Here is a 20,834-nt window from a genome sequence, read left to right on the forward strand (position 1 = left end):
CACACACACACACACACACACATGCACGTAAACACACACACAACGCTCACTCTCACTCATAGGCAACCTTGGGCTTATTATATTGTTGTGATTTTCATAGTGTGGAGAGCAAAAATGCAATGAAATTTTAAGCAAGAAAAGCAGAGCTCCCCTTTAATGACACGACATTAAAGGGGAGCTCTTAGGAACTCCTCCAGCTTGATCACGGATTTCGGGTATCCGCTGTTCTCTTATCTGTTTTGTCAACTTTCATTAATTTGTCCATGTGTCTTGTGTTCTTGTGTCTCACAGCTGATGCCTCCACCTAAAACAGCTTAACATCTTGTGTCAAGTACAGCGGTGGAGGAAGTATTCAGATAATTTACTTCAGTAAAAGTGACAGTGCTCAGTATGAAATATACTACAGAAGTATTGGTAATGATATGATATATAACGCAGTCAAATGGAGGTGGGAGCGTCTACAGCTTTTGTACTGTGACATAATGAAACTGAATATTTGAGCGGTGTACAGTTACAAGAGGCATTTAAATCACAACCCATCGCATTTGATTGGACCGCTAAAACGTGGGCGTGCTTAGAGTGTAGCATGATGCAAAGCTGCTGTGAAGGACTGTGGCTCCACACGCACACCTCTTTAATCGCTGAACATCTCCGATTTATTGATGGGTGCAATATTTTTTTGAGAAATTGATGTTTAGAATGTAGCCTACTCTAAACTGGAGCGAGCTGTTTTTATGCTCAGCTAAACTAAATGGCTGCTGCTTGCTGTTTAAAAAAAAGAAAGTTTTATCCATACAAACATGAGGGTGGTATCAATCTTTTCATCTAACTCAGAACAAAAGAGAAACCCGAGACGAGAAAACCGTGAAATAAGTCAGCGTTTTTGCACTTCTGGTCCCCTCGTCTCAAGGTCAACAGGTTTAAAAAAAATATATAATATATATATATATATATATATATATATATTTGTTTGTTTGTTTAGATGCCTGGAAAAATAAGTTAAGTACCCCTCTGGGGAGTTTTGAAGCCTTAACCTATTTACATTTTTCTTTAAAAGCGGTTGCTATCAAGTTGCTAAATGACACTACAAAAAAACTTTATCGCGCTAGCGAGTCGTTCGTTTATAGCCTCAACGTTAGCTTGTTACTTCTAATGACATTTTATATTTGTGAATATTTGTGAAGATTATCTCGCTGAACAAAAACTGTGCGTTCATTTCCAAGAAAAGAAACAATAGTAATTTCATTGGGGAGAACAAGGACTGCCCGCCCGCACCAGCACACCTCCTCCCACTCCTCCCATTCCTCCCACAGGCAGCAGAGAGCCGCCTCCCACTATAAAGCCCAGTGAGTTTCAGCCCCACGGGCCACAGTGAAGGGAGTGGGAGAGAAACCTCTCACCGGGAAGCGGAGAAATCAAGTCGGAACAGTTCCGACCTCGTCGCAATGGGAGCAGCCCCGCTCGCATAAGAATGTAGCGAATACTTTGCAACAACAACACACGTCGTCTTTTTGCTATTGTCATACAGGCGCATCGATGTAGTTCTAAAGAAGATAGTTACTCCCCCTAAAAAAAATACGTTTTATTATATCAAGATGCAGCCATAAACTTTTCCCGCGAGGTGGAAGTTGATTCTTGAGTTTTCTTCTCCAGTCCAGCTGCTCCTGTCGGGATGGAAAGCAGCGCTCCGTAGGACGAGAGATGGGGAAATGGGAGCTGACGATGGTAAGAAGGCTGTTGCTCAGTGTGTGCTGTGTAGTCCGGGAGTAGGTGGTGCTTTTATGGGTTATATTTGGGTCTACAAGTCCCACTTTGTTCCATCTTACTCTTCGTGCTTAAATACCTCTTCTTCTGTTTTTAAACGTCGTCGTGTAAATCAGTTGAGTGGGAGTCAAGCTGCAACATGTCTAACCTCAGTGTGTTCCTCTCATGTATCACCAATACATTTGAGACCTGAGCATCTTTTTTTATATGATTTTATTTTTTCTTTTAAAACTGAATACCTGTAAATGTGATTTTTTAATTAGTTTTAAAGAAACATTCACTGCCGTTCTGAAGCATCCTTTCCCTCTGGATGAAATCAATATTATGTCAGTTGCACAACAACAAAAAGTATACCTTGCAATAATATTTGCTGGAATAATTTTTTTTTTAGTAAAACAACTTTTATTTTGTATAACAATGAAGAATGTTGGGATTAAACATAAACATAATATACTAATATGTGGTCTGGGTCAGCTTAATACACCAGAGTCACAAACTGTGACTGTTTACTTCTGTTTGTTACAATTCTTTTTCATTCATTTTAAACGCTGCGGAGGCCACACAATCACATCTCCATGGATCTGTTTCTTTCCTGATCCGAGGCCGTTGGGAGTGCTTGGTACCACAATGCACAGTTTCACATCTGTGGAGCTAACAAACGACCTCTTGACACAATGGGGTTCGTGTGATACCGGTTGGCACCAGCGGACACAGCAGCTGGACTTTTTTCCAAGTCATTTAAATGATCATTTACATACGAGGATGTGAGTCCTCTCCTCCAGATGAACGACTTTAAATAATTCCTGTGAGAGCTGGCAGTTCCCCTCGAATCCTTTTTTTGTATTAACGCTGGCTGCTTGCACATATTGTCCAATAATTCAGATCTGGTAGCTCATGACACAAAGGATTTTCTATTCCGAATAGAGCTCAGGGGCTGATATTGAATGTCTACTTGCTTTCACTCCAGGGCGTCTGTATAGATCTGTGAATCATTTTGGATGGTAACCACTGGGGTCATGTAAGACCTGGTGTTATATAACCCATGAGGCATTTAAGGCCCCCCCGCCCCACTGATTTTTACTCATGTTCACTTTACTTGTTGTGAAAACAGCTGTGAGAAAATGTCCCTGATGATGTCACGTGATGTCATCAGGGTTACCTCGGTTTATGCTCTGGGAGTGAAAGGTTTGAAAGACGTGGGCTTTCGCCAGTTAACGTCAAATCAGTCAGATCAGTCAGATCAGACATTTTATTCAAACCGTATTGATGTGCTGTTTGAGACCCAAAAATCCATCCTGCAAAAATGTTTTGGCAGAATTTAGAGTGTTGCAATTTTTATTCTTTTTTACTCTGGCACTGCTAAAAAAAAAAAGGTATTTGGCAGGAAGTCATGTTCAGGGTTCAATAGCTTCAAACCTGTAGCTCAAATATTAACAAATATTCATGTCCCAAGAAATGAGTCCACATCGCATTTTTGCATCTCGAAACGCCAACAAGTACGACCTTGACTTGCAATTCTTTCCATATCTCACCTTTTTATTCTGTAAGAGCCCTTGAAATTTGGCACATCAATCAAATACTGGGAATATTTAAACTTTTGAGGGAGTGCCTTGGACCCCAAAACCTCACATTTTACACTTTTTGTCAGATGTCATACCTTTCATTACTGGTCCAGGGGACAGTAATGAAAGGTATGACATCTGCCTGGGCCTTCCAATCACTTAGATCTGTTGTATACCATTCTGTCTGTGCCCCCGCCAAAGTGCATGGCTCTAGGAGTAGCACGTCTGAAGATATTGAACAAAAAAAATGGTCTTCCTGTCAAACACATTTGTGCAACAAAAATATGTTCTTTTTTGTGGTCTTGTATACAAAATCTGAAATGTACTCTAAACAAAAATCAGATTTGACTCTATTAAGTTGCATTATGGGAAATGTAGGATCCAGCATTTTTGGACCTTCTCTCACATACTAGAAACAAAGTCAGGCTGTCGCTTTAATGACGGTAAAGATGGCGGCTATGGCTGTCTGTTAGGCTTGAGTGGCGTATGTCCCTTTTTAATTGGATTAAAGCAAACCGCAAAGACAAAAATGGAAAGAAATTTCAAGGAGACATAATTTAGTTTGGTCAGCAGTGACCTGATAATTCAGCTGGTGTTCAGTCTTCACAAATGATGTGCCACAGCTGTTGTGCCGGTATACTTCACATAATCTGAGAGCCTGAGCAAGGCGCTCGGTGACCCCGTTCTCCCTCGTACGCCGTGTCAAGTGCTGTTGAGCATTTTGGAGGAGCCACCGCTCCAACGCTGATTGATGGCTCTCACTGAGATCAAACGCGGTCGGACCTAAAGAAAGAAACGGTGTGTCTGAACAATATCCCAACACTTGGCGCTGTACCAACAGCCTTTATAATCCTCAGAGGCTCTTTTAGCTTTTTTAATCGGGCGTTTGAGGACGAATGATGTCGACAGAAACTCGCTGACACTTTTGCTTTGGTTGTGGTATTTTTGCTTTGGTGTTCTATTTTATGTAACCTTTGAAAGTCCCGTATTTGTCCATAAACATTCTCACGAACCTACACAATTCTGTGAATTTCAGATCGCTGTGTAGCAGGGAAATGAGCATCTGATGATTATTATCATTACACACTAAACTGTTTGTGCGCTCGTTTTAGGCCTGGAAGGATGGGTGTGAGTAGCCCGGAGCAAACATTACATAATTGTTGTGGCTGACACGGGATTAGTGTGAGTTTTAGTGGGATATCATGCCACTTGTTTGTGTTGGTTCACCTGGCTTTTTGAATTTTTTTACCTTCTCATGGTCCAACCGCTGACCCGACTGTTTAGACTGATAACATATATATATATATATATATATATATATATATATATATATATATATATATATATATATATATATATATATATATATATATATATATATATATATTTTAGGACACAAGCATTGACACACATTATTTCCCACCTCTGCCATCCCCAGAACCCAGTGCAGGAGTGGGGTGAGGAGTTCGAGGACGGCGCGGTTTATGGGGTCACTCTGCGCCGGGAGCCCGTGCCCTCCGACCCTGACCCCATCGAGGAGAATCCGTGCTGTGCTTTCGTGCATTACCGAACCTGCAAGGTGCGGCGTCTGAAGGCCGCTACCCTGGAGCTCCTGGTAAACCAGCTCTTTGACCCCGGCAGCCAGGAGCAGGACTACGGCAGGATCTTCCTCTCCACCTACAGAACCTTCACCGGTACCTCAAAGCTCATAGAGTTGCTGTTTCAGAGGTACAATCACTCTTTGAATGCACTCAATGAGATGAAAATATTGATACCACGTTCATGCCTGTATAGTACAGTTAGCTTAGCTTAGCACAAAGACTGAAAATGGGGTAAACAGCTAGTCTGACTGTCCAAAGTATTAAACGGCGTAACCAAATGAGAATAATTGGTCCGCTTTATGCTACTCAGGTTTTGGTAGGTTGATATTGTTACTGGCTAAATGTTTCCCCCAGTTTCTATTCTTTATACTAAGCTAACTGGCTGCTGGATGTAGCGTCATATTTAGCATACAGACGGCAGCGTGTCCACTTGCAAGGAAGCAGATAGGTGTATTTCCCAAAATGTCAAATTATGCCTTTTAATGGGTCGCTTGATGAGACTATTTTATTTCAGTTCCCCCTCATTCAAATTTGAATTCACTATTACTCTTCCTCCGTTTCTCTCTACTTTTGGGTTACCGGTAATCTTTCAGCCACCACCAAATGAAACAGTTTAGCATAGCTTAGCCTCTTTCTCTGGTTATCTTACCCGATCAGAACGTTCAGGCTCCTTTTTTAAAATGTGGAGGAGAGCCATCTCCGTTGTGCTAGATTCTGGGAAAACACTGTGTTGCGTCAGAATCTTTTTATACATTGTTTCCCTGACAAGGCGACCATCTCTTCCCTGCTTTGATGTCATAATAAGCACATAGCAGGTGCTCATTATCATGAGGCTTTCAACAACAACAATTATGCAGACAGTGGTTTTAGACTGTGGTTTGCATGTATCAGACTCAGTATGGCTCCAAGACGGGAGTAAATAAAAAAAAAAATTTCTCTCCCAATAGAGACAATGCTGTCTCTGATGTGGACAACGGTGAATGCTACAGTAGGTAAGTGGATGACTTTTGAGTTTACAGTGTGCTTGAACACTTACCCCGGTAATATTATCACTGTGGCTTAAAGTGTTGTGTAAAATAGTTAAACTGTAATGATTCTTCCGGTGCCTCCTCAGCCCTCTGTTGGCCTTTGTCCAGACATGGTTGGATGAGTACAGTGAGGACTTCAGGGATCCTCCTTTGCACCCGGCACTCAGGCTGCTGTTGGATCACCTGAGGATCAGCTCTGCAGTTCACAACAATATGCGCAGTCAGCCCAACTTCAGCTTGCTGGCAGGGCAAGCTGAAGCACTGCTCAAGAGGTTCCAGAGAGAAGGTGACCCTCCACCACGTGACGAGACCGAAAATGATCCGGCCTTTTTGCCCAAGTGCCATTATGCAAAAAGCTAGGCTCACCATTTTCTTGATGTGCGGTGTTTCTTCAGCAGAAACCGAGACAAATGTTCATCCCGCCCCGGCAGACACGGAGCAAGATGAGGAGGGTTCTGGCGATGAGGATTCAGGATCGGAACACTCTCCGGATCCAAGTGGCATCATGGATTTCTCCGCTGCAGCCATTGGCGAACAGCTCACCCGAACGGACTCCGTACGTGAGAGAATGGGTTTTTGGAATGTTCCCCATATTTCTATTGGTTAACATTTATGGTCTAAGGCAGCTAACTGGGTTTTCATGGTGTTTCAGGCTCTGTTTGTCAAAGTGGTGCCATACCAGTGTCTGGGCTGTGTGTGGTCGCAAAGAAGCAAGAAGGAAAACATGTCGCCAACCATCCGAGCCACCGTTACACAGTTCAACGCCATCACCAGCCAAGTCATCATGTCCCTGCTCTGCCAGCCGACAGATGCCACCTCCAGCCCCACTCCCTCCCGCCTGCCTCCCACTACACCAGCTCAAAGGGCCCGCATCATAGAGAAGTGGATCCGAGTAGCCCAGGTCAGTCGACAACCTATTATAAAAGGAGAATGACGAGCAACACAAAGCATGGGTACCATTGCTATATGATTTGAAGTGAATACACTGAATGCAAGTCGTTTCCTTTGCAGGATTGTCGTCGGCTAAAGAACTTCTCCTCTCTCAAGGCGATCCTGTCGGCCCTTCAATCTAACGCCGTTTACAGGCTAAGGAAGACCTGGGCTGCTGTCAGCAGGTAGTGTATTCTGTTCTACACAATTGTCCTTTTAATGAGGACATTGAACCCTCATCAAGTGCAATTCAATGTTACTGACAGAGCCAGTCAGCAAATGTCCTCGACTTTTAGTGAGCTATGGGCTACAGTCAACCGGTTAATGGACAATGCAGTAACCCATTATAATGTCATGGGTAACATAACTTCATGTTGTGCTCTTTGTGGGGTAAACATCTGGTCGAGGACTAAGTACAGTTGTATAATAGTTGATTATTAAAGTCTACGACTAAGTTGCTGCACATATACTACATATTGTTTCTGTTCTTGTTGTAGGGATAGTATGGCCACGTTTGATAACCTCTGGGAAACCTTCCCTGATGAGAACTGTGTTCTGACCAACAGAGAGATCCTGGTAGAGGTGAGGAGAAAACCACTTGCTGCACAGAGGTTTACTCCAGTGTTAACAGTGACTATGGTCTGGTTATGGCTCTTACCTATGCTAGCCTACTTAGCTAGAAAGCTATAAAAGCTCTACAACTACTTGGTAGTAAGTTAGAACGCCAATGTTAGCCAACTATGAAGCAAAGTAAGCTGACTTGGTCCACAACAACAGTAACATTAGCTAACAAGCTAAATATTGTTTGATTAAGATGGGAGAATGTTTCACAAAGTAATTGTCTAAGAGTCTCTTAAGTTATGCTACTTAGCTACTAAGTTAGCTGACCTACTTGTATGAGGCAGTTCCTCCACAGCTAGGGAGACCATATCCATTACACCAAAAAGGAGGACACTAAGTGGTATTTTGTGAGGCTGTGAATAATTGCATAGGACTCTGGCATGCTCCCCTCTACAATACGTGTGTGTGACTGCTACATGATGTATGTGTAACAGAATAGGAAAGAATAGTCTTGAAGAGTCAAAAAGTGTTTGTTCACAGTATTTGTATTTATTCAATACATTGTGGTGTTCAAAAACTGGCCACTGAGATGAATCTTTTAAAGTGCTGAGTGCCACAAAGCATAACATTTGTGGACTTAAAATGTACAAATGAAATCACAGGTCACATGAATAATATATAATAAACAGATAAATGAATGTTAAAAGGGCAAATTGTTTGCTTTGATGTAATCTGTATGCACCTGTACAGAATAGGGCGCTAGGACATCCGCATACAAAGCCTGGGCTTTAGTTTGGCCACATATCATCCCCTGAGCTATGGGGGAATCACTAAATATCTCTCGGTCCACCTTCACGCTGCAGTCTCCATCCCGGTACGACTGGTGGTGCTTTACAGCACGGTAAACCTTACACAGCTCAGCAGCGGAGAGGTTGTCATCCAGCGGCGACGTACCTTCTCGAAAAAATGTTTTGAGTGAAGAGATACGTGCTGCACTGTTACCTTTATGCTTCTCTGTTCTCGCATGTCTTTCAATGGCAGCTTTACCCTGACTGCTTATGTCAACATCACAGAGAGAGCAGAAGCCATGAAAGGACTCTCGACTGCTTTTTAAAATAAAATCATGTTCTTTTGTCCAGTCTGACGTTTTGGCATGTTTTCATCTGTGTTAAGTTTCGGTCAATGTAGACAGCAGCGTAGATATGACGTAGCCAGCACACGGAGCTTTGTTTATGTTTTTAACCAATGATATAGGGTTAGAACCTAACCTAAGCCTATCAGATATGTATTTTACAACGCTTTTAACCAATCATTTGTTAGACTGCGTTCCAACAAAATATTCTATCGTGCGGCTTTTTAGGCCCAGTGCAACTTCAAAAAGGAGGACAAATATGCCGGACAGGGGATTGAAAATCCGGACTGTCCGGCCTAAATCCGGACGTCTGGTCACCCTATCCACAACTGCTACATGCATGCTAGTTGCCAGCCAATGTTAGTCAGTTATAAATTAGAGTAATTGTATTATAATAGCCAAAACTACTACTAAAAAGTACTAGTAATTAGTGTGTAAATGTTACAGAAAACAACTTTCGATTTAGTATCATCACTTTTCATTATTTCTGAGGTTAAAAGGTATAGATAATACTTTTATCGTATATAGATTTTTCGATCAATCGTAACAGAGTATTGCACTGTACAAATACCATGTTACGAAGAATGTTTCCCATATTGAACACATGTTTGGTGATGAATTTCCTCTTAAGCTCATGGATTTTTTCTTTTCTCATTTTTCTTTAGAGTTTAATATTTACTGAAATGTTTAACGCGTGTTAATGTGAAACTAGAGGCCTCAAGCACACCGTGTTCCCTCTTTTTCTTTTATGAAGCCTCCTTTAGGCGACTGCGTCAGAGGCCACTTGTGTCTCGTTACAATGAAAGGGCTCTAAAGTCAATAGATCATACAGTAGATCGACCTGCATTCTCTGCACACAACTGCCCAGCAACCTTCACCAGTATTTACTGCTTAACAAAAATATTCGAAGGGATTCTATTCCCTGGGCAATACTTTTATACGCCCCACTTTTGTTAACTTGTTCTCCTCCTTTTTACTTTTCAATGTGGTTGTTTTCTGGCGGTGTCTTTTATTAGGAAGGCTTTTTAATCTATGTGAACACAGTCAATCATGCATTTGCTTAAAGCCTAATTGCTGTTTTTGACAGATATTACTCCCAAAGACTCAAGAAGGAATGCTTGGTTGTGGCCTCGCTCCCTTTCACATGATAATGATTAAACAGGATGTCCAAGTTAATGTGTAATATGTCTTATGTTGTTGTATTGAAAAACTTGCTTCATAAGCCAGTTTACAGTTTGACAACAAACTTCATGTAAACACCCCTTGTACGTGCTTGTGTGCAAGCATGTAATCGAATGTTTTTATACCTTTTTTATTTTATAGACTATAACTGAATATAGCTCTGTCTGACCTACTTCTACAGGACGGAGGCCAAGCGACCACGGATAAAATTTCTCCAAAGATATCCAAGCAATGTCCGATGCCAAGACAGATGGTAAGCCATACATCAGGATGAGAAAAGTGTGAGAAGATTTGAAGCCCGGAGCTGTATGTATCAGAACCAAGCTTCTTTTTTCTGCCACATATCAAATGAGTGTTTGACAATATTTTTTTGTGACCTGAGGCAGGGTTTAGTTTAAAAAAGACACCATGACATTTTCCATATTGTACAACTCTGAACGCCACTCAGTGTGGACAGAGTGTCTCTGGCATGGCAGATACCCAAACCTATCTTTAGCCCTCGCTTTGTGTTGAACAAGTTTCAGATGGTCCCCGATCACCAGGATTATAGGACAGTAATAATAGACTTCAGCGGGATCTTTTATCCTGGACCGTAACGTGAGCCCGCAGTGCGGCCGACTGGGACTTATCTTGTGTGAATGTCGTTCGAACTCAACCCATTTAGTGTATGCGTGTGTGTGTGTGGGAGGGGGCAAGGGGGGGGGGGCTATAATGACTAGATTCAAAGGACACAAATAACCAGACACAGTGACACAGGAGACTATTGCTGTAACCCTAATGGGAAGAGTGTGCTTACATGTCTCTCTGCAGAGCACCACCAATGGATCGGTTCCTTACCTGGGCACCTATCTGACCGTCCTCACCATGCTGGACACTGCTCTGCTGGACACAGTGGAGGTACATGAAGTTGTCCGAGGAACCCGAGTTCCTGTGCTTGACTGTGATGATGGTTAGGCACATACTGTAGCGCGAAATATGTCGTCAACTTTACTTTAATACCCCTTTTTAGCATTCGTGAGCAGTATTTAAACTGACTGCTTGTCTACAATTAATATCTATATTGAGGTTAATGTGATACATTTAGTTAAATGTCATCTCGAGGTAGCGTTACATCACCAAATTACATGACTTACGCTTGAGTTCTGCTAAGCTAACGTTAGCTACTTTTTTCTTTATCCATTATTGTTTAGTTACCGACTCATTTAGTAATGTGCAATGATCAAGATGTGAGTTCAACTCAAATGTATAATTATCATTTATAGAGCTAGAGAAAAAAAAGCTTTTCTTGCTGTTTGATTTTGAGTCCAGTTACTTCGGTTTCTACCTACGTTTTTGTAGTTACTGCAAACAAAAATTCTGTTGTATAATAATTGTGATGAGATAAAACAGAGTTAACCAGTTATGGATGATTTATGTGGGTTGTAAACAACATGAATACCTATTTAAAAGAGGTTATTGTGTTCACTTAAACAACATAGCAATGTGTTATAAACCATTTATTAATCATTGATATGCTGCATATAAATAATAAATTGGGGGGGACGTTAGGCTACGTTGGTGTTTTTGTACATTTTTTGTTTCAATTAATCATTGATAAATGCAATAACTCAGTGTCTCTTTCAACAGGGTGGCCTCATAAACTTTGAGAAGAGGAGGAGGGTAAGTGGTTCCTCTTTGTGTCATCTTTTATGTATTCCCCTTTTTTATGTATTCTCTTTTTCCACAGTAGTCAAAGAAGTACAAACGTGTCCATGTAACATTGTGCAGTATGTTTGCATTGTCAAAGTAAACGAGAGAGAGAAGGACCTTTTCTCGGCACATGAATTGCTGAAAGCTCGAGATCTTTTTGGAAATTGACAACACTTTGAACACTTGTCGAACCTCGTGTTCGTTAGTCATCTCTAACTCTGTTTATCCCCCTCCCTGCAGGAGTTTGAGGTCCTGTCACAGATCCGTGTGCTGCAGGCGTCCTGCTCCCAGTACAACCTGCCCCATCACCCCAGAATCGCTGCCTGGCTGCGGGGACACAAGCTGCTCACCGACCAGGAGAGGTGAGCTGTTTCACGTGACGTTTTGATCACAGGCAGAGCACAGCCGGCAGAAAGCCCAATAAAGGTTTCCATACGGGATCTGAAGGATGCGTGGTAAAAATTCCTGAGTTCAGACAAATAGAGGTGTGTTGCTCTGATAATGTAGTTGTAAGGCGCAGTGTGCTTTAATCACAATGTCCCGTCATATCTCGTCAGCTAATCAGTTAAGACATAGATTTAGCCACTCGCCCGACATTTATAATGCAATAATTCAATACAAACTAATATAACCGAACTCTGGTGTTGATGCGGCTCATGTTGTTCGTGGTTCATTAAATCTGTCGATGCATAAAAAGGCTGAACAGATGACAAGAGGTTCTCTGCTTCCTACAGAACATACCAGGAATACAAAATGAAGAAGAAAATGAGATCATACGATATGGCAGTTGCCATATTTGGCACTCTAATTAAACTTTTGATGAACCAGAGAAACCCAACCACACAGTTTTAAATCATCATCCTGCATGGAAGTGCCTGTTTACAGTGAAACTATGCTTTGGTATATTCTTTTGTGAAATAAAGTCAAATACAAAGACATTCTTTAAATACACATCAATTAAACATTTTACATTCATCAAAATGAAATATGTGACGGGCGAACAAATTAAAAAATAAGTATATGCAGGTTTGTCTTTTTTAGAACTGGATCAGACCGGTTCAACTGTGTTTTTTCAGCTTCCTGCGGTTTCATAAACCTCTGTAATAGAGACCAAGAGAATGTACTATTTCCTATACACTTCAATGTGGACACACCCTTTAGGTAGAATTTGCACCGCCCCATGTCATCAGGAAGAAGTGGTCAATTTCCACAACCATTAGTGCCTGCATTTTATAGTCAAACATGTCAAAAGAAAAGCATTGATGGAATATTAATTGCCACAATAAGTATTATGCCACCAATTTAGGTATGTTGTTTTTGGTCAATTTCTTTTGGTAAAGAATTGTCGCGCCGGTTTAAAACACTACTGTGTTGTCCTCACTGCGTGTAAATCCATCGCAGATTCTCATTTCTGGTTGTCTTCCAGCTATGAGCTGTCCAGACAGCTGGAGCCTCCGGTGGACGTGTGTTCGCCGACTCCCTGGAGCCACCGCACACTCTCAAAGAAGTTCTCCTCGTGAGTAACACACACATACACACACACACAGTGGTGTCATCGCATAAGAACACATGTGATACGATCACGTATAAAAGCATCATCCTAAAAATGAGTTCTGCCTCCAACGCCAGCTCACGTAGAACTTTTTGTCCTCCAGTCTCCTGACGGTGAGCGACGGCTCTAAAAAGGTCCCCGCTGACCAGATCAGCGTCTCCTCCTCGGGGTCCAGCGGCTCCGAGATGGAGGATCCGTCCTCCACCGGCACGGCCTGCTCCCTCAGACTGCAGGTAAACCGCTGAGCATGCCTCTTTGTTTCCTGTCGACACTCTTGTGCACGCGCACTGTGGTCACGCTTTTGTTTTTGTTTTTTTCCGAAGAAGTCAAACAAGCTTGAAGCGTTTCTAAAAAGAAGTGAAATGCTCTGAATGGCTTTTGAAACTGAGGAAAGTTGCATAATCTCCCACAGTCACAATAGATCCTTCTTAAAGGAGTTTAATTGGGCTCAGCTGGAGCTGGAGGAGGCTTCCACTACACCACAAATGTTTTAAACAGGTTTCCAGCGGCACTCAGCAATATTCCTTCTTTTGCCCTCCCCCCCCCCCCCCATCTTCTCTTCAGTGCTTCCACAGCTCTTGCAACAATGTGTCCGAAGCCTTCTCTTCCTCCTCATCCTCCCCTTGCTCCTCCGCCGCTTCCTCTCCAGACTTCCCCACGCCTTTCAGCTCCTCCTCCTCCTCCTCCGCCTCCTCCTGCCGAGCTGACCTCTGCTCTCCAGCCACGTCCTGCGGCGCCGCTCCCCCAAAGCCCACGCTGGCCTCCCACCACAAGCGCTCCGTGTCCATGACCTCGCTGCCTTTGTATAACCGCCAGGTGGCCGACTCCTGTATCGTACGGGTGAGCGTGGACCTCGGCCACAACAACGGCAACATGTACAAAAGCATCCTGGTGAGTAGTCCTGATTTCAAAATATAAGATCTTATTTTTTATTTCCTTCAATAGGGCTGCAACTGACATATCTTTTCATCATCTATTAATCTGCGGATTATTATTTCAATGATTCGATTCATTGTTAAGTTGTTAGATTTGAAGATCCAAGTTGGTACAAAACTTAATAATTTTCCAGTAAAAACTCTTAATACCATGCAGTAAATCCTCACAATGAAGAACTTCATCCAGAGGATGGGGAAAGGTTTTGCTTTGAACGATCTCCATCAGTATGGATTCACAGGAGCGCCACAATAGTCAACTGTCAACGAATAAGCAAACACATGTGGAAATTCTCGGTTGAGGATGACAAATATGTGATTAGTAGTTACATTGCAAATAATTAATATATATACACACAAACACAAACACGCAGAAAATAATGAACAAAAATTGTGATGCAAATAAGAAAGACCATAATCTATGAATCAAATATTGTTCATGTCAAAAGTGTATCCAGTATCGTGCGTGTGTGCCTGCGCTGTACACTTCACGATTTCCCATATCGCACGTCGCATTTTGTAGGTTGCAAGCTGGACTGTGATGTCACAAATCATCATGCTTGTTCATTGCACGTGTTAAACACAGATAACACCCCCAGCAGATAAGACTCTGCGCATGCGTCCCTCTGCGTGGCGAAGGATGCGAGTCCTTCTCCTGTCGCCGTGCTCTCTGAACATGAAGCCATGCGCAAAGTGCAGCGCTGCAGTTCACCTTCACCAGCAGGAAGGCGTGTCTTTAATAACACTTGGTTATTGTTTGTCTCTCACAGTTGACCAGCCAGGACAAAACGGTCCATGTGATCCAGCGGGCTCTGGAGAAGCATCACCTCGAGCACATGAGCTGGCAGGACTTCAGCCTGACTCAGGTCTTCTCTCAGGAACGAGGTCGGTGACACAGAATATGACCCGTCTGTCAAACGAATCGCTAAAAGAATGAATAAAAAGGGAAAAGGCGTCCCCTTTTGACAATTTCTATTTTGTGTTTCCAGAGTTGCTCATACCCGACAAAGCCAACGTCTTCTATGCCATGTCCACGGTGTCCAACTTTGACTTTGTTTTGCGGCAGTTCCCCAAAGGCCAGAAGAAACCGCTGAGGGCCACGTCCAGTCTGGGACAGTACACAAAGTAGCACCTCTGGGTACATGAGCATGTGGGACTCTCCTCCAAGAATGGTCTTTTATTTCTCAGTCGTTTTTATAAGAAGAAAATCTCCTCCAAGACAGTCCATCTTTCTCCTGTTGGACACCAAAGAGGAAGAAATGTGACGTGTATTTCATGGGAAGAGGATGCAAAAGCACTTTATGAAGGAGAACGCTCTCACAGAATGAACCTGGTGCTATCTGTGGAGTGCGTGTGTGAGGGGGGAGGCGTTCTCGCCAGGGATCGCCGTGGGCCCGGCTTCCTGCCAGCAACACTGTGATCCTCATCGTGTGAGACGAGCAGCCCCGACTGGAAGGGTGGCATTCCTGAGTCTGGGAGGGGAGTAACCATGGCAGCAGCAGCAGAGAGACATTTGATGGATAGACGGACTGGATGCACACGGTCAAATGTCTCGATAAGAGGACAATAGGGGGGAATGGAGTTTCTCTTTTTCTGATGTTTCGTATTTATTTTCCACTGTGGTTCTTTATGATTGCATATTCATTTGATTCAGCTTCGACCAGTGAGGTAATCATTTTAGAGACGCCTTATTTACTGATGACTTCTGAGGATATTTGAAATGTTAATGACATATTGATATTTAAAAAACAAAAATGTAAAAACACTTAATTTTATTAATTTAATTGTTTTCATTTTAAACTTTAAATTATGTTAAAAGTATTCGGTTCAGACATGTGTACCGTGGAGATTGGAAGTTTCGATTTTAATCGTTTTAATGACGTCAACTGACGCCAAGACTCTCGTGAGACAGCTGATATGGATCATATTTCAGACAGTTGGTGCACTGAGGACTCTTTGCAAAGAGGAGGAGTTGAAGGAGGCGTAAAATCCCAGGTTTCAGGCTATGAACGTCCCCCTCGGAGCCTTGCTCAAAGGCACAGAGGAAAGAAAAGGACCTCTATCTCCACTGTCCATGCAGATTTGGGGCGTTGAGACGGTCCAACATAACAAACTATGCTATTCACAACTCTTGTGATCCAGGAAGTAAGTCTTCATAGAAACCACCAGGACTGAAACAGGGTTAAACCTGGTGGTTTCTATGAACCACAGTGTAATTCATGGGTTAAGGTTCCTTATTGCAATATCAACATTCCAGCACTCCTTCTCATGTGCACTCCTTGTCACAGGTGGACAATGATGTTGTTTTTGTGTCATATAAGAGCTCAAGATATTTGGGAAACCAACGCAAATTGTAACAGCCCTGAATTAATTAATTAATTATTATATTATATAATAGACATTTGAGTAAATGTCTTGTTTTTGTATTGAACTTCAAATATAATACAGTTTAGGCCACAGAACATGATATACATTATAGAATAAAAAAAGTGCACATTTATTTTTTCATTTATAATGAAAATAAATCAATAACTAAAATACAGACAGCAGGATTTACATACGGAGAGATCACAGTTTATATACAGAATCAAAAACAAAAACATGGTCAAATATTGTTGGCTAAATGAAGGTTTGCTTACACACTTTCCAGATCTTCTTCTACCTTTTTGTTTTCAATGGCTTTCAAAGGTTGTATTGGAAATCTGAGGTCTGTTTGTTTAATAAACTGCAGCTTTAAAGATGTTTTGCTTATGAATTAAAAATAATAAGACTGTGAATATTAAATATTGGTTTCTCAAGGAGAACACACACATTTGAGATAAATCGGCGCATTCGTGTACATTGTAAATACAAGGATAACTTGATAACCAAGAATGAACACCAAAGTGTTGTCTAATAATCTGTTTTGTTCTGTAATTTAAACTGACTTAAATGAATAAAGTAACTAACTCCTCCTGAGACCCGGCCCATTCATTTGTGTCATCTGTGGTGGACATCTTGGTTTTGCATCTCTCCTTTTACTCATTTTTTAAATAATAGTCCTTTTATGAATGTCAATTATAGTGGACACCAGGACAAAATGTATGTATTTAATGACTCAACATTGTTGTAGGAGACAGAACCCAAGAAGAAAGGATTATGTACCAGATAGTTGAGGAGGAGGAAGAGGAGGAAGAAGAAGACGAAGAAGAAGACCACCTCCTCCTCCTCTGTGGGCCAGGAGTAGCACATACGCCTATGTTTTATCCCAATGATGCACTATGAAATACAAATAGATTTGTGTGAGGTTTAATTATCATTCCTGTTATTACCTTTCATTTATTGGTGTTATCTTCCATCATAATAGACTCACACCTGTGCTACCTTGGGCTTCCTGACTGTCAAGATGGCTCTACGACTCTTTTCCCAGTACAGTGACAACAAAGTCTTTGAAGCTTTAGCAGATGTACCATCCTTGCAACCAACAAGCAAAACAAATCCAGATGGATGAATAATTTTGTTGTTGTTTTATAATCAAGTTGAATGTATTATTGGTTTAATATCACTCTACAGCCATAATGTGTTTTTTTATCTTCTATATTTGGCAGTCTTTTCACACGAAAATGGTCCTGTGGTCTGCTACAGTGGACATGCTGTAAAATAAAAAATAATGTTCAGAATGTTTAAAATGTAAGATGTTTTTTTTACTCTAAATAGGAAATCACAAACAATAAGAAGTTGGTAGACAGTATTTCCCCTCAGCTCCCAGGAGGTTAACAGTGACTTTCACACACGTTTTGTGTTCCTGTCTCACGTGACGTCACTGACCCCTACCGTCGCTCGCGCGTGGTGCGTCGCGGCCTCGCTACTAAAACCCTTAAAACTATGCACAGCGCTTGTATTAAGGTAACAAAAGAAGAAAAAAGTAACGTCGTGGAATAACCTTCCTACAACGACGTTGTCCTCGAGCCAGACAGCTCTCTCTCTCTCCCCGGTGAAAGATGACGAAACGTCGCCTCGCGGTGGCGGCAGAGAGCCGCCCGCTTAGCTGGAGCTAGTTTACCAATACAAATCGCGAGGGGGCAGCAGCGTGTCAGCGGTAACGTGCACGCTCTGCTCCGCGCGGACATGAAGAAGACCGCGGACGGCTTTGAAGGACGCGGTCACCGTGGCGATGCCCCCCCTCGGGGCTTCATGGGCTCCGCGTCAGTCCGTTACACCTGCACGTGTGATCTCTTTTCCTAAATACACAACATAATAACAATGTGTATTACGTAACAGCTCTGCTGCTCCGCTGCTGCACCTGACTACCCGATCACCGGATCAGCGCCGGAGAAGACGGACCCCGCGTGCACCGAGTGGGCCCATCTACCCACTCAGTGCACTTGGCTCTAGTACGCACAATCAGTAGAGAGATATGGGTTTGAATTCATTAGGTTAAAACTTCCCTTGTGATGTGTGTGTGTGTGTGTGTGTGTGTGTGTGTGTTAGAGAGAGAGAGAGAGAGAGAGAGAGGGAGGGAGGGAGGGGTGCACTGGTCAGCAGTTCTGGAGGAGAAACAGGACACTGCCCCTCGTCCCATACTTTCTCATGTATTATGCATGCCTGTGATGTCCGGCCATGAGTTTGACTCTGTGTATGTGTGTGTGTGTGTACGCGCGCGCGAGCTGCACACACGGCATCACCGCGCCCCCTCCCCCCCCCCCCCTCGAGAGATCTTCGAGCGAGACGTTCAAGGTCTTATCTGTAATTGGCGCAGGAAGCCGGCGCGCGGCCTCCAGCGAGGAGTGATGCGACGCGGAGTGTTCTGGTGGTCAATGTAATCGATGAAGTCGGGGCACACTTCCCGGTCGCGTGCGTTTCTTGACCCTGTGATGGGCTGTTCTAGCATTTTGTTTCCTCTTAAATGTGATGTCGAGATCCTCGCGCGCGGAATGTTGATAATGAACATTTTCCACGAGGCGTGATGACGTCAGATCTTGCGTGTTGGATGCGACGCTCGGAGGTTATGATCCTCAATTATTATTGTATTTAGTATTTCCTGCCTCCGGTCTGAATTGCAACACACACCTCTGTCGCAATGTTTTGGTTACTTCATCACCACGCTGACTGCGCGGGCGTGGAGGCGAAGATGTGAGGCAACATCTGATCTTTGCCCCCCAGAGAGCCATTCAGCTCGCTTTACAGCTCACAGCTCGAGGAAGAAAGGCATGTGTCGGTGGCCTACATGCGATATTGCACGTGTTTGGAGGTCAGTGAGTTACTGCCATGTTCTCTACATGTTACACATATTCCAGTTTGCACTGGCGGCTGGTTTTGATAGGGCCATCCAATCAATTTCAGCAAACATCCCAGTATGATTCAATGCAAAAAAAGTATCAAACAAGCATTTCTACTTTGTAGTTAAATATTTAACATGTATTCCAACACTGACATAATAAGGACATCGTATTCATACAATTCAATAAAATAAATTAAATAAAATAAAAAAATATATCATATATAGCTATTCAGTATAATATGATATATAAATACCATCTAATGTAAATATACAATATACATATAAATATATTATAATATGATTATAATATATAAATATCGAATAATATAAATAAAAACCAACAAAGCACCTCTGGCCAGACCCTCTGTGGACTAATTTTCATTTTCACTGTACACATTCACATTTACATTTATGTTGATTTACACTTCATATACACTACACATACTTTGCATTTTGCACACTCTGTTTAAACTTAAATTAATGTCCTTAAATACACACTGCAGTTATTCGTATTCTATTGTGTATATATATTTTACATATTTTAAACATTTTGCACACTCTGTTTACATTTAATTTAATTTAATTTCCTTAATACATACTGCACAGGTATTTGTATTCTATTGTGTATATATATTTTATATTTATATATCCATCCATCCATCCATTTTCAATACCGCTTATCCTCATTAGGGTCGCGGGGGCGCTGGAGCCTATCCCAGCTGACATATATATATATATTATTTTTTATTTTGTATATATCTGTCATCCCTGTTCTTATATTTTATTTTATTTTGTCTGTAAAGTGTTGGGCGCTACTATGACAACAAATCTCCCCTTGGGGATTAATAAAGTATCTATATATCTATCTATCTATCTATCTATCTAAATCACACACATATATATATATATATGTATATATATATATATATGTATGTATATATATATATATATATATATAATATAATAGAATATGTTTATATATTAAGATGCCCCTATAAACCTTGTTAGGGTTAAAGTGTGCCTGTTTTCCTCATTGTGTTTCTTCACCTCCATCCTGTGTCCGTCGTCCAGCTGGTAGTGACGTTCACTTTGCCCAATATGGCTGCTTGACGGAGTTCTCCATGTGTGTCCTGGTGTTCTCATGTTTTCTGTGTGCTTCATGTCCCTTACTCCCTAACTGTCCATGCTGGATGTGTCCCCGTTGATTTATAAAGCACAATACGGCATTAGCACGACAGCATCCAGCTAGCCAAACCTTCCTGGTGTACCGGTCTCTCCGGTCAGAAGCTTCATGTACTGCTTCCCTTTCAGCCAGTCTGTTGTCTTCTTGTGAGGTTGATCTGGGCCCAGATGTTTTACATCAAAGGGTCTCGGAGGAGAGATTTTAGCGGGTCGGGTCTTCTTGGAAGAGAAGTGCTCATGCTCGCTGTTTCATGTCGTTAAAAAGGCGCCTGACGAGAACGCGCAGCTTTTGGGCCAGACGACTTTGGCTCAAAGTTGAACCTATTTTAGGACGTGGATTGGCTAAATTGTATATCACTCATTTATATCATTAATCAGTAATTGGCTAAACTGTTTCTTAGACCCGCCTCTCCTGGGCCAAAAACGATTCGGCCCCAGCGCAGCTGAGACATGTAGACA

At 42.2% G+C, this 20,834-nt stretch overlaps 1 protein-coding gene across 3 annotated transcripts; it reads left to right on the forward strand.

Annotated features, from left to right (window-relative positions):
* The first annotated feature begins 1,363 nt into the window (after nt 1-1,363).
* On the forward strand, nt 1,364-16,406 carry LOC117735573 (ral guanine nucleotide dissociation stimulator-like 1). Of its 3 annotated transcripts, none has more exons than XM_034540260.1 (17): nt 1,364-1,725; nt 4,765-5,054; nt 5,875-5,919; nt 6,042-6,241; nt 6,351-6,511; nt 6,608-6,856; nt 6,967-7,070; nt 7,383-7,467; nt 9,942-10,013; nt 10,571-10,657; nt 11,387-11,419; nt 11,690-11,811; nt 12,876-12,965; nt 13,105-13,234; nt 13,566-13,892; nt 14,704-14,818; nt 14,923-16,406. In XM_034540260.1, exons 1-17 carry the CDS (start codon nt 1,702-1,704, stop codon nt 15,060-15,062), a joined length of 2,274 nt encoding a protein of 757 aa, XP_034396151.1. In that variant the 5' UTR covers nt 1,364-1,701; the 3' UTR covers nt 15,063-16,406. The 3 variants fall into 3 exon arrangements, with proteins under 3 accessions (XP_034396151.1, XP_034396154.1, XP_034396153.1); XM_034540263.1 differs by having other exon boundaries at nt 1,389-1,725; nt 13,818-13,892; XM_034540262.1 differs by having other exon boundaries at nt 1,389-1,725; nt 6,354-6,511.
* Nucleotides 16,407-20,834: the final 4,428 nt, after the last annotated feature.

This window comes from Cyclopterus lumpus, chromosome 8, assembly GCF_009769545.1.
Source record: "Cyclopterus lumpus isolate fCycLum1 chromosome 8, fCycLum1.pri, whole genome shotgun sequence".
Lineage (NCBI taxonomy): Eukaryota > Metazoa > Chordata > Actinopteri > Perciformes > Cyclopteridae > Cyclopterus > Cyclopterus lumpus.